This window comes from Helicoverpa armigera, chromosome 21 (genome assembly GCF_030705265.1).
Source record: "Helicoverpa armigera isolate CAAS_96S chromosome 21, ASM3070526v1, whole genome shotgun sequence".
NCBI classification, from domain to species: Eukaryota; Metazoa; Arthropoda; class Insecta; order Lepidoptera; family Noctuidae; genus Helicoverpa; species Helicoverpa armigera.
Genome location: NC_087140.1, coordinates 2,897,871 through 2,911,956, shown reverse-complemented (window position 1 = coordinate 2,911,956; position 14,086 = coordinate 2,897,871). Strand labels below are relative to the sequence as shown.

The 14,086-nt window shown below is 37.6% G+C and overlaps 1 protein-coding gene across 5 annotated transcripts; it reads left to right on the top strand.

Moving 5' to 3' along the window:
* Positions 1 to 38: 38 nt before the first annotated feature.
* LOC110381093 (rho-related BTB domain-containing protein 1) lies at positions 39 to 13,579 on the top strand. Of its 5 annotated transcripts, none has more exons than XM_064040225.1 (19): positions 39 to 260; positions 2,060 to 2,242; positions 2,588 to 2,691; positions 2,854 to 2,937; positions 3,019 to 3,132; positions 3,444 to 3,651; positions 4,171 to 4,263; positions 4,524 to 4,679; positions 4,850 to 4,935; positions 5,362 to 5,488; positions 6,746 to 6,883; positions 7,447 to 7,470; positions 8,224 to 8,337; positions 9,082 to 9,252; positions 10,102 to 10,289; positions 10,660 to 10,720; positions 11,695 to 11,828; positions 12,645 to 12,766; positions 13,305 to 13,579. In XM_064040225.1, the coding sequence occupies exons 2-19, from the start codon at positions 2,063 to 2,065 to the stop codon at positions 13,436 to 13,438; spliced, it is 2,238 nt and encodes a 745-aa protein (XP_063896295.1). In that variant the 5' UTR covers positions 39 to 260; positions 2,060 to 2,062; the 3' UTR covers positions 13,439 to 13,579. The 5 variants fall into 5 exon arrangements, with proteins under 5 accessions (XP_063896295.1, XP_063896296.1, XP_063896294.1 ...); XM_064040226.1 differs by lacking the exon at positions 39 to 260 and adding an exon at positions 654 to 821; XM_064040224.1 differs by lacking the exon at positions 39 to 260 and adding an exon at positions 1,068 to 1,144.
* The last annotated feature ends 507 nt before the right edge of the window (positions 13,580 to 14,086 follow it).

The following is a 14,086-nucleotide window of genomic DNA, read 5'->3' as shown; positions in this document are numbered from 1 at the left end:
CGCGTTCTTACAGTTCTGCGCAAGACGTTCAACATGCGCAGATCACTGCAATGCTACAAAATCAACTTCACTCCATTGCCTCAAATATCGTGAAAAGATAATCTTTTTTGCAATTATACCTATCCAAACGACATAATGCAGGTTTTAGTTCTGTCCTAGTGAATTATAACCAGTGTTAGTGAGTGGTGATGTCCAAATGATTTGAGTGCTCACAAAGGTTTTCAAGTGTATGAATCAATTAAGAATTAATTGAAGAAAATGTAAGTGAAGTTAAGGCTTTTTAAATCGTTCAATTTATCTAATGAATTTGATTTGCTTTTTATTATCTGGTTTTGCTTAGGTTTTATCGAATTTTAGCATTACCGCCAGATATTTCGGGATCATTTTTAAGAGTTTTCTTCTTATGTTATACAATCTCTAAGCTGTAAAATGAATCTGCATAGTCATAAAACCCGGTTACTGGTCTACATAAAAATTTTCATATCGTCTTGACATGAAATTTTTACGATTTTACTTATCGAAAGAGAGCAATTGTGATTTAATTAAGTAGACATTTAATTTGAACGTGATATTTTTGGGCAAAAATATATCATCTGTCAAAATAATGACACTTAAAATTTTGAAATGACAGATCGATTTCAAATTCGAATTTATTTGTTTTGATTTTGTTTTCACTTTATCTAATGTTTTGTTTTATTAATTGTGGTTAATTGAAATAGCGTGACATAAAGCTTTTTATTAATTAAATGAGGTCGTGTATCTGTATAATCTAAATAAAAAATATTGTTGTGTAAAAATGGAAATAGAGAAAATGTGTACCGGTACGTTTGTTTATTTAATTACTAGCTGGTGCCCGCGACTTCGTCTGCGCAGGTTTAGTATTTCGAACAATATGTTTACAAATTGTACCCTATGTGTTATTCTGATGTATAAGCTATATTATTGTAAAGTTTCATTAAAATCCATTCAGTAGTTTTTGCGTGAAAGAGTAACAAACATCCATACATCCATACATACAAACTTTCGCGTTTATAATATTAGTAGGATTTCGTAATTTGGATGTCTTTGAGCTGATGAAAATGCTTATAAGCTCTTATACAAGTTTCTATCAGCTAACTCCAGAATTCGGAGGCAAAGTATAATGGTTAGACATCTGTAATGTTTTTATTCCGAGTCTCGAATTAATATTACAATTAACTTAGGTAAGCAAAAAGTTAGAATCATAAATTCCGTGAAACCCAGTTTTTTAAATATGCGTTGTTCCATCTATTGGTAAGCATATTTCCATCCACCTGATAAAATATTTGCTTTAGTTTGAGTTACATTTCATTTGTATTTTTTTTTCTGTTCTTTTTTAATGACTTATGAATGGCTCTCAGGTACCTACCTGACTTTTTGAATGTTCTAAACATTGTTTGATCACTCTGTAATCAACTACAAAACATATAAGAATGTTGTTTTAAAAAAACATGCACTAATATGGTCAGGGATGTTACATTTAAAACATATCGTAGGTATCTCTGATTATTTTAGACTTATCAAATACTCCAAGTTTATTAAATTATTTATTTTATGAGAGGTAACGTCACAGCTTACAGAACTTATATTTAAAATTAACATTACACCAATAGGAAGTATATTTGGTTTGAACTTAACTTTTTGACTTGGGTCCCAATTAAAAACTTGTGGTTGTTTAATTTTTTACATACCACTTCATTTATGTCCCTCATCCTTCAAGTCTTTTTCCCAACTATGTTGGGGTCAGCTTCCAGTCTAACCGGATTCAGCTGAGTACCAGTGCTTTACAAGAAGCGACTGCCTATCTGACCTCTTCAACCCAGTTACCCGGGCAACCCAATACCCCTTGGTTAGACTGGTGTCAGACTTACTGGCTTCTGACTACCCATAACGACTGCCAAGGATGTTCAATGACAGTCGGGACCTACAGTTTAACATGCCATTTGAAAACAGTCATTGGTGTCTAAGATATACTTAGAAAGTACATACAAACTTACAAAATTATTATTTTATATCCCTTATTCATAAATATTCTTTTCAGATAATGGACAACGAGCAGCCCCACCAGGAGCTGGTAAAATGTGTTGTAGTCGGAGACACAGCAGTCGGCAAGACCCGCCTGATATGTGCTCGGGCGTGCAACAAACACGTGTCTCTCTCGCAGTTGATGACTACCCATGTGCCAACTGTGTGGGCTATTGATCAGTACCGGATTTATAAGGATGTGAGTTTAGATTAAGTACAGATTTAGGACCTATTTTAACAATAGTATAAAGTCTAGTTTTAATTCTTAAAAGATGTAAACAAATAGATGCCTCCAGAATCATAATCCTACAATTCCAAAATTAATTCATATTATTATACCAATTTACTTAAAGGTAATGTAAAGCTTTTCTTTTTCTGGAAGTCTCAGAATATTTAAATAAAATTCAATTAAGTGACGCTGTAACATTTAGTAGATAATAATTATATCTTCAAAAAACTATTAGCAATGATTGTATAATCAATTGGCATTAGATATTCATAGCATACTATAAAAAAGATTGAACATTTTATTTTCTTTATGTAGGTGCTAGAAAGATCTTGGGAAGTAGTAGACGGTGTGAATGTGTCCCTTCGTCTTTGGGACACATTTGGTGATCATGAAAAGGACAGAAGGTTTGCCTATGGAAGGTAAGAATATAGACTCCCTCCTGAAAGACCTGATAAAATATATTTTCTGGAAAAATTACAATTCTGTAAAAAAATTAAACTGAGTTATTCGTTTCTGATTGGATTTTTAGTCTAATGAAAGATTTATGTATGAAAATTTTCTGAACAATTCACATTTTTCAGGTCCGACGTGGTTCTTTTATGTTTTTCCATCACAAACCCTATATCTTTGAGGAATTGTGGAGCTATGTGGTATCCTGAAATTAGGTGAGATTTCATCACAGAATTTTGTAATTTATGTAGTAATTATATAAAGGCATAGTATCATAATATTTGTCCATATTTCAGACGGTTTTGTCCGAACACACCAATATTACTAGTGGGATGTAAGAATGATCTGCGCTACATGTATAGAGATGAAACCTATCTAAATTACTGTAAGGACCGCAGTCCTTTCATCAGGTAAGATGTTCTTGTCATTATTAAACAATATCCATGTAGGAAGGTAATAATTCCAACGATTTTTTTTTTACTGCCACCATATTTTTAAAGCATGAGTTTACATTGAACGGTAAATAAACAATCTATTAGGACTTTTTAATTAATAGTTAATGTCATTGATTGTAAAATGCATTTAATTTTTATTTTTAAAACTGTGTTTTGAATTTGACTGCTTTTTAATATTACAAAAGAGCTTTATCTGCAAAAAAAATAATTTTGTATTTCTAATCTGGCAACTGGTATTCAATAAAACGCTATTGTTACATTTCTAGGGCCCCAAGAAAAAGTGACCTAGTAATGCCGGACCAAGGCCGGGCCCTAGCTCACGAGTTCGGCATATACTACTATGAAACATCAGTGTTCACCTACTATGGAGTTAACGAGGTGTTCGAGAATGCCATCAGGGCTGCTCTCATAGCTAGGAGACAGCAGAGGTTCTGGATGACCAACCTTAAGAGGGTTCAAAGGCCTTTATTGCAGGTAAAAGAAATCGTTTATTTTTCAAAGAATCATCATTTCCAAGCTTTTTCCCAGCTATGTTGGCATCGGCTTCCAGTCTAACTGAATGCGGCTGAGTATCAGTGTTTTACAAGGAGCGACTGCCTATCTGACCTCCTCAACCCAGTTACCCAGGCCCCTTGGTTAGACTGGTGTCAGAATCATTGGCTTTGACTACCCGTAACGATTGTCAAGGATATTGAATGACATTTTTCAAAGAATGTATATAGATATCTACAGGTTGTTTGAAATTAGGCAAATGCTAAAATGGATGTTACTGGTGAAGGAAATTCAAGTTCAAGATCTGTAATTGTCAATCTGATTTGCTAGGGTGTGCCTTTGTGTGTATGTAATGTAAAGAAATGTTATTAATATTCTATGCTGTATTAGTAGAAATCGACATGAAATAAATAACTTTCAATATTGATTTAGATACAGTTCAGAATTAGTTTTTTCTTGATTTAGGTAGGTATACAATATTTACTTGTTTGTTGTTCTCAGGCACCATTTAGACCTCCGAGACCAATGGAGCCTGAAGTAGTGGTCGTCAACAGCACCTATCTGGAAAACATGACTACCTTATTACGACAACAGGTAAACTGCTTGTTCTGCAATTTCATGTTTTTCCTACTTTCTAAAAAATCAAGGCTAGGCATATCTTTAATGTAAAGAATATTTTCCCGAAGTGAAATATTTCAGCTTTTTTGCCATTTAAAGAAGATCTTACAGGTCAGTATTTCAAGAGAAAAAAAATCAAACAAGAAGATAACGATCTTCTGGTTTTTTCTAGCCATAGACACAAAAAATTGCATCACATCTCCCAAGAACTAACATCAACCTTTTTTTCCCAACAGTATTTCTCAGACATGGTAATAATATGCGGGGCGAAAGGCTTCCCAGTGCACCGGTTCATGATGGCCGCCGCCTGCGAAGCCTTCCACCGGCTGCTGACCAGCGACTGCGTCAGCCTGTCTGCTGAACTGGCCAGGAGTTCCAGCGAGAGCAGCATGGTAAGAGATACTAGTTAAATAAGCGAAGTAGGAGTCCGCTGAATCAGCTTTCATATATGGTCGGTCGAATCAGCTCAATTCAGAGAAAAAATAAATATGCTAAATATTTTCGTAGACTGATTTTGGTGGGCCGTTTAAGATATTTATAAAGCTGTGTTATTTTGGTGTAGGTAAGCAGCATGGGTGAGGCAACAACGGGCGAGTTCAATGAGGACACCGAGTATTTAATACGACAGGACCAGGCGAAGCAGATGAGGTAGGAACATACTACCCAATTGTAGACATATCAGGATGTATCAGAGTATTAGTATTTTGGCTACTTTTATCCATTTGTGGAAAGTAGTTTCCTCGAGAAGTGGATGCATACAATATTCAAGAGTTGGTCTAAATTTCTCAGGGTTTTCTTCATCAGATTCTGAACTTGGTGGCTATGGCACCATTTGGGAACTATACAAGATAACATCTTCAAATCGATTGGCTTATGCGAACAAACATAAAACCGCAATGAGAACCTCCTCCTTTTTGGGAGATCCCTTAAAAAATATTGCTCGTTTATTCGTTGCAATCTACTTTCTCGATTAGTTATCCCAAATCCCTAAGCGGTCAATCATATAACACCCCTCTTTTAAACCCCAAAGAGTAAACTAAAACAAGTAGCACAGTAATTTACTTAATTTCGCAGAGTATGGGATCAGATAAAACGGAGGTCATCATGCCAGATCCTGCCTCTCAGTGACAGCTGTAAAAAGCCCCCAGACTTATACCGGGAAGTCAACCATCCTGCTATCAACTCTATCAGAGTTGTTAAGGTGTGTAGACTATATATTTATAATTATTTTTATATCATAATTATGATCATTACCCTGTCTTTAGCTCAATATATTATTCGGGATCGGCACAGCAAGTAATTTTTTTTGTGAAACTTACAAGTGACAATATTTTACATAATAGGTATACCTAGAGGTAGACTAATGAGTAAAGGACTGCTTTATACTGATCTATGACAGAAAATAGATACATAATAATATACTAAGGGATTGTTCACACCAAACGTATTGTCCGCCGCTGACTGTGAGTATACTCACTGTCTGCCCCAGTGTGAACGTCGACTCAATCTGCAGTACGCGTACTCACCAAGCCGACAATAGGCTATAGCGTACGATGCGCTACATGTGTGAACAAAAGAATAGGCTCTTGTAGGTTCACACTAGATGCGTACGCTGAGCGGCTGACTATTCTACACATAAAAGGGCTCAGTATTTGAAGTTGCTCGTAGTATTTTATAAACGATAAAACTAGCGTAGGTAATTTATTTTTTTCAAATCAGACGTTTTACTGATATTTCAATTAAATGATGCGCATTCAGAAAGTTGCCATTTGCGAAGCTCTAGAGGAAGACGAAAATAATAAAAAGAAGAGATTGTGGGTACATCCCTTAAAGAAGAGAGGTTTTCTTGGTCAATTTCATACTTTATATTTCGAATATAGACTTTATCCAAATAAGTTCAAGAAATATTTTCGTATGACAGTAAAACATTCGATGAGTTACTATGTTTAATAGGTGTAAGTTTATATAAAAGGGACACTAATTATCGACGTGCTGTACCGAGGCGCGACGGTGCGTACGCGGCGGAGCGGCGCTATTCGGCAACTGCGTCCGCGTAGCCAATCCGCGTCCGCCGTGCATAGTCGCGTAGTAAAATAATCGGCCACTGAGAGTCAGCTACAACAGACGACGTAACAGCGTATAGTCGGTTCGGTGTGAACGACAATTTCAATATATATGGAAAAGCAATAAACTGCGTAACGCGCGCTCACAGTCAGCGGCCGACAATACGTTTGGTCTGAACGATGCCTAATTCAGTCAAAAGTCATATCTGACTTTTCCCCATGGTTTAAGCTTAATTATGTTTACCAATTTTGCGATCATATTTTTATGCCAATCTTCATTTGTATTAAGTTTCATTAAGCTATGTTATATGCAGCTTTGAGCTCGGTAAATAATGTTCCCTTTATCCTCTTCGTCAAGGGACATGAAATAATAATTATTTCCTAACAAATTCCAGTGCGACAAGATCCAACATGCCACCTCCCAAACTCAAACCATAGTGACGATGAGCAAACTCATTTCTCAAAATGTTATGCAAGAAATTATCAACTTTATCTACACGGGGGCTTTAGATAGCAGTGCTTTCAAACAGCAGGTTAGTAAGACTTTAAAACTGTAGGATTTCTTTGTGATATGGTGACAAAGTCTATGGTGTGTTCGAATTTTAAATGTGACTGACAGTTGACCGCCATTTTGTATTTTAAAGTGTGACAAATTATTGTTGGTTGCGGAATTTATTAAAAAATTACGTACTTGTAGTTGGTTTAAAAAACGGGATAATCCATGACTTCTTCGCTATACCACTTGTTTTTCAATTTTAAATTAAATCAATAAGCTTTAGCTTTGTATAAGTATTTAAATATATTTATATTTTATTATGTGTATTCGAGTAATTTATAAATTATTCTTAATTGACTCCGGCTATTTTCTGGCTGTCCTTTTATTAAAACTATTTTTAATAAAAATATCAGAAGAAGAGTACTTATTAATATTTTAATAAAGAGACAGCTTTTTAATTACATTAATTTATTTAAATTTAATATTTTTCTACTCTACTGTGCTTTTTCTATTCTATGTATTACCCACTACAAATAAATTATATTGCAAAATAAAAATATATAAAATTAATAATTTTATAATAACAAAAATGTTTTGCAGTCAGCTGCTATCGGATTATTACTGGTAAATGTTATTGCAATAAATTATACCATTAAAACAAATTCATAATTATTAATTTCGACCATTATTATTATTATAAAAAAATCAGCACCCTTTTGTATTTTTGTGGATGTATTTCTTTGTAGTTTATCATACATATTATGTTTTGGCTACATTTTCTCAAGTTATAATAGGTCAAGTTTATTCACATATTTTTATAAAAAAAGTAAAAAAAAAAAAAATTGAAAAATAAATCTTAAGAAAGTGTAGTGCTTTTTTATTATTATTTTAATAATATTCATTAGATATTATCACCATAAATTATTGCTAGCTACATTATTTACATACACTTTTACAAATTACAGTTTTATCGAATCTTAGGCTTAAGTTCTCCGATAACATAAACGTCAGTTTTCTTAAAACAACTGTTTACTATGAATTTTCACGCTGAATTTTCAAAGTAAACAATTTTTAAAAGAAAAAACGAATGCTTAAGTTGTCGGTTAATTTGGGTCTTAATGGATGCTGGAAAGCTTTTGCTTAAATTGTCTAAGAATATTTGAAGCCTGTTGCTGTTTACGTAAAGAAGTCATTCAATTACTATTCGTTTAAAAAGAGAAATTGTCGTAAACAATCCTATTACTTATTGGTTGATTCAATAGCAGTCAAACAGCTCTTTTTAAAAGTTTCCGAAGTTTCCCGAATAGTTCCGAAGCGGTCCGAACATCAGTGCAACACAAAAGCAACCTTATGTGACGGTAATACGGTGTTGTTCAGGAGATCAGACAGGCGGCTGAGTTGCTGGGCTTCCACGAGCTCACGAAGCTCAGTCAGTTCATACTGGACCAGCATCTGTTGTTCGACAAGGGGTTTATGCTGCAGTTTCATACGGTGAGTTGTGAAAACAGAATATATTTTAAGTTACATAATTTGACCATTATTAAAATAAAAGGATATTAAAGTACAGGATAAGTCAAAATTTGAATATTAAATGAAGCTTAGATTTAAATCTATTCAAGATGCATTTGTTACAATCCGTTTAAATTATCAGCTTATAATACAATACCACGAGCACTTTTATCCAGTCGTTTTAATGTACAACAAAAATCTTCTATATGATTCTTGGTAATATAATAGATATTTCCTTTTAGTTAAGGAAACTTTTCAACATGGTTCGATTACAAGAAGTATAATTTGGACTTCAGTCGAGGCTATCATTCTATACTAAAGATAGCAATGTCTAGAGCTTTGTTAATTCCTAAAATACCTCGGCTCTTAAGTAGAAACTGAGAAAGCACTTTTCTTTTTTCCCATCGTCTAGGGGCCCTGTCTGCGACCTCCAAATTAAACAGCATCTTTTAATAAAAACGCTCATATTTTAAATCATCCTCATCATCCTCCGAGCCTTTTCCCAACTATGTTGGGGTCGGCTTCCAGTCTAACCGGATTCAGCTGAGTACCAGTGCTTTACGAGAAGCGACTGCCTATCTGACCTCCTCAACCCAGTTACCCGGGCAACCCAATACCCCTTGGTTAGACTGATGTCAGACTTACTGGCTTCTGACTACCCGTAACGACTGTCAAGGCTCATATTTTAAATCTGAGTGTTAAAAGTAAGTTTTCCACTCCCCCCAGCCTCTGGGCGGGCGTCTCCGCGACATGTGCGTGGAGCGGGCGCAGTTCGCGGACGTGACGTTCGACCTGGACGACGGCATCCACCTCGCGCACCGCGCCGCGCTCATGGCTCGGTGTGACCCCATGAAGGCCATGTTCCAGGGACACTTTAGGGAAAGCACTTCTAGAGTGGTGACTGCTACCTATCCTACTAATATTATAAATGCGAAAGTTTGTATGTATGGATGTATGGATGTATGTTACTCTTTCACGCAAAAACTACTGAATGGATTTTAATGAAACTTTACAATAATATAGCTTATACATCAGAATAACAGATAGGCTACAATTTGTAAACATATTGTTCGAAATACTAAACCTGCGCAGACGAAGTCGTGGGCCCGCAACTTCGTTTGCGTGGAATAGTGACTTCTGGCAGATTTTTGGTTTTACCCACATAGTTCCCGATGTCTGTACCTGTAAATTTCACACAAATCGGTTCTATAATTTAGGTGTGAAGAAAAGGTAGAGAGATCGAGTTATTTTCGCATTTATAAATTAGTTTGGAATTTGGATGTGATCTTGTGTCTAGCTTTTTGTCAATTTTCACTCAATAATTAAATGTGACTGCACTTTTAATGTACCGATATTTGAAATACTGTATTGATGTTCTCTTCCAAAAATAACGATATAGACTGGCTACTACACCGTACCAAATAGGTACTGTAACATTTTTCCAATTGGCTAATTAAAAATTCCCTAGTCAAAACTAAGGATAGTTTCGAAAGCTTCGACTCATAGCCTCAAATATTTTCATAGTGCCATAAAATATTGCAAGTACTTGTAGATAAACCAAATAAGAAATAGGTAGAAATGGCACAAAATTATGTTGAATTTGTGAAAGACTACAAATCATATAATAAATTCATACATAAACGGAGAGGACAAAAATGTTTTTACTGACCCAATGCGCTGTATACTGCCAAAAAAACAAAGATAACGCGAAAACGGCAAGCAACACCTAATCTATTAAACTTCCAGATATCATTTCCCGGCGTGAAAATGTACGCTTTCCACATCCTACTATGCTACATATACAGCGATAAGATTCCCGCAGTAGACCCTACAAGATGCCTCGAGCTATTGGAGCTGGCCAACAGGCTGTGCATGAACCGCCTCGTCAATCTGGTGGAAGCCAGGGTTATAGATCAGCTGCAGCAGAGAGACAGGTTGGTAAAAACTTACTTCATCATCTACCGAGCCTTTTCCCAACTATGTTGGGGTCAGCTTCCAGTCTAACCGGATGCAGCTGAGCACCAGTGTTTTACAAGAAGCGAGTGCCCTATATGACCTCCTCAACCGGACAACCCGATACCCCTTGGTTAGACTGGTGTCAGACTTACTGGCTTCTGACTACCCGTAACGACTGCCAAGGATGTTTAACGATAGCCGGGACCTACAGTTTATAGCTAGTATATTAAAAGTCGTGCAGAAAGAAAACTTGTTTCCAACCCAAGATTAAGTAATTATTTTGTGACACGGACGATATAAATCTCCTTCCAAATCTTTAAATTAGAGTGATAGTTATTTTGTTTTCAGAGTGTGTGGTGATGATGACCAAGTTGTTGAAATAGCGCTGTCGCTACTAGAACCTGTTAAGGTAAGCATTAACTTAACTTTTGTTTGAACTTTAATTGGTTATTCAATTTATTGAAGCGAGATTTTCTTTTTTGCGTATTGTTGTGAATGGGTTCTTTATAACGGGTGATTTTTTTGCTGGTATCTTTTTGGCACCACTGTTTTTGGCAGATCACGCGTGAATCGTGTCTTGTGTCATTGTCAAACTTGTTCAGTATGGTCTATAATTTAACCATGAATCGTTTTACGAAGGAACAACGCTTGCAAATGATTGAATTTTACTATCAAAGACGACAATGGCCGAAACGTTACTGTGAATGGCGAGCGCTACCGTGTGATGATTGGCGATTTTTTTTACCCAAAATGGAAGAATTGGACATGCCTGACATGTGGTATTAACAAGACGGTGCCACATGCCACACGGCACGCGAAACAATGGCCTAATTGAGAGCCGCCTTCGGTGAACAGTTTATCTCATGTTTTGCGCCCGTCAATTGGCCGCCTAAATCGTGTGATCTAGGCCTTTGGACTATTTCTTGTGGAGCCAGCAACGATTGACGCACTGGGAGCCAATATTGAAGCTTTTATTCGTAATATACCGACTGATATGTTGGAGAGAGTGCCGAAATTGGGCCTTGCGAATGGGACATCTAAACCGGAGCCGCGGCCAGCATTTGCATGAAATCATCTTCAAACATTAAATTATATTGATCGTTCTATCGATTCCAATAAAGATTTCATCAAATTTTTCAAATTTTTTGTGTTTTTTTTGAAAATCAAATCCTATACCTCTTAAAAAATCACCCTTTATATAGAGTTATGGGCAAAGATTTTATATGAAAAGCATGTGCACAAATATGTGGTCAATTTTATTTCAGATATAACTTTGCGCAACAATGCGCTTCAGAATTTTTGCGCAAAGATGCGCAATAACTTTTTATTTGCGCAAAACCTTTAATGGTCAAGAATTTGAGCGCAATTGTTGTTGTTGTCCAGCTGCACAACGCGCAGCAGCTAGCGGAGTGGTGCACGTGGCGCCTGTGCGGCGCCTACGACCGCGTGTGCCGCGCCAGACATCTGTCGCAGCCCAGCCGCGACTACCTCGCCGACAACCGCTGGCCGCCCGTCTGGTAATATTCATGTCTTCAGTGTTTATTATAAACTAGCTTCTGCCCGCGACTTCGTACGCGGATCCTGTCCCTTATGCCAGCGACTACGGGGTCAGCAAAATCAAAGATATTTGAATCGTCTGATGTTGAATTTTAAGGGCCCGTTGATGGGAAAACGGAATACGCAAAATCATTCGAAACGTTCCACATATTTAACTTTTGTACGTCAACGATAAGAACTTAAGCGCACTAGGCGTGACCATAGGGATAAAAGTAGTGATTCTAATTAGTCCGCATTTTCTTAGTTCGACCTCTTTCTAGCCATGGTAATAGTTTCATTATAAATAGGAAAGATTTTATGTATGTAAGCTAATATATACTTATATAAATTAAACTACTAGGGCTGATGAAAGATTGTTGAATCAGGTGTTACTTTGCAGTAATCCGTCAAATCACATGTAAAAAAAAATATGTACCGTTAATTCCGCGAGACAATAAATCGAAGCTCGGACTTGTACTACTATCATACATGCATGTGCTACTTTTTATATTCATTTCCGCGGAATTAACACTACATGTATTTCCTAACATTTTATACAGGATTAATTACAAACATTTTACCATTAAAATGCCACGTTTTCACAGACAGGCGTGAAACCGCAAGAAACAGTATTATTGTCCAAGTTTACACAATTCCACGTCCTATTAAATATCTCAACCTATGCCCCGATTTAATAACATAATATTCGAATTTATAAATTAGAATTTCACACGTTATAGTTTCTTCATTAAAATTGTCTCGGGTATTTTTTTGTTAATGATAGTGGTAATTTTCAGGTACGTGAAAGAGTTCGACTACTACCAGAAGTGCGTGAACGAGCAGAGTAAAGAGCAGAAAGAATTGAGACCCAATACCTCGTTACAAGCTAATCAACAGACTGGATGTTTGTGCTTTACTAGTAAGTAACTATTGAATATTTAATATAATATGCCATAAAATTCAGGTTCTTTTTAAAAGCCCACTTTTACGTATAATAAATTGCCTTATCTTTGGATAATACTTTCCTTAGTTTCAACTTATATAGTGCGTCCCAGTATTTAACCCTGAGGAACTCCCTATGTAACTATTGTTCTAGATGATGTGAACTGGCTTTTTAAAACAAAATTATCAGTCATTGTTAAACTAGGGAAAATTAAAGAAAGATCAGTGTAAAATAAATGCTGTAATACTAAGTTTTTTGAAAATACAAGTCATAGTCCACTAAATCAAATGCTTTAGGAAGGTCCTTTACCTACTAGAATTCTTTCTATTCCCTATGTCTTTTCATTTAATCTCCTCTTCTGGATGTGATACAAGACAAATACCATTTTTCATCCCTTGTATTGAACGCAGATTTTCTATTGTCTTATAATTACCGGCATACGAGCGGTAAAATGGCCAGAAGGCCTTTATAACGTTAGTGAACACAAGACATACGATAATTTATGTCTTTTCAGGCAAGGTCCGTCGCGACAGTTCAGCAGGAGCGGATGTAACAACAGCACTGTGCCGGTCTGCCACCGCCCCGCATAGTGCCCCGCATACCGCCCCGCACGTGGCCCCGCACCCGCACCCACAGCCGCCCCTCTGACATCTGCCTTACTGGAGGTATGTGATGTAACAACAGCACTGTGCCGGTCTGCCACCGCCCCGCATAGTGCCCCGCATACCGCCCCGCACGTGGCCCCGCACCCGCACCCACAGCCGCCCCTCTGACATCTGCCTTACTGGAGGTATGTGATGTAACAACAGCACTGTGCCGGTCTGCCACCGCCCCGCATAGTGCCCCGCATACCGCCCCGCACGTGGCCCCGCACCCGCACCCACAGCCGCCCCTCTGACATCTGCCTTACTGAGGTATGTGATGTAACAACACTGTGCCGGTCTGCCACCGCCCCGCATAGTGCCCGCATACCGCCCCGCACGTGGGCACCCGCACCCACAGCCGCCCCTCTGACATCTGCCTTACTGAGGTATGTGATGTAACAACAGCACTGTGCCGGTCTGCCACCGCCCCGCATAGTGCCCCGCATACCGCCCCGCACGTGGCCCTGCACCGCACCCACAGCCGCCCCTCTGACATCTGCCTTACTGAGGTATGTGATGTAACAACAGCACTGTGCCGGTCTGCCACCGCCCGCATAGTGCCCCGCATACCGCCCCGCACACCCCCACCCGCACCCACAGCCGCCCCTCTGACATCTGCCTTACTGGGTATGTGATGTAACAACAGCACTGT

Coding starts and splice junctions, on each gene's coding strand:
- LOC110381093 (XM_064040224.1), top strand. Junction 2,692..2,853: donor AGAAGGTTTGCCTATGGAAG/GTAAGAATATAG, acceptor CACATTTTTCAG/GTCCGACGTGGTTCTTTTAT. Junction 5,489..6,745: donor ACTCTATCAGAGTTGTTAAG/GTGTGTAGACTA, acceptor AACAAATTCCAG/TGCGACAAGATCCAACATGC.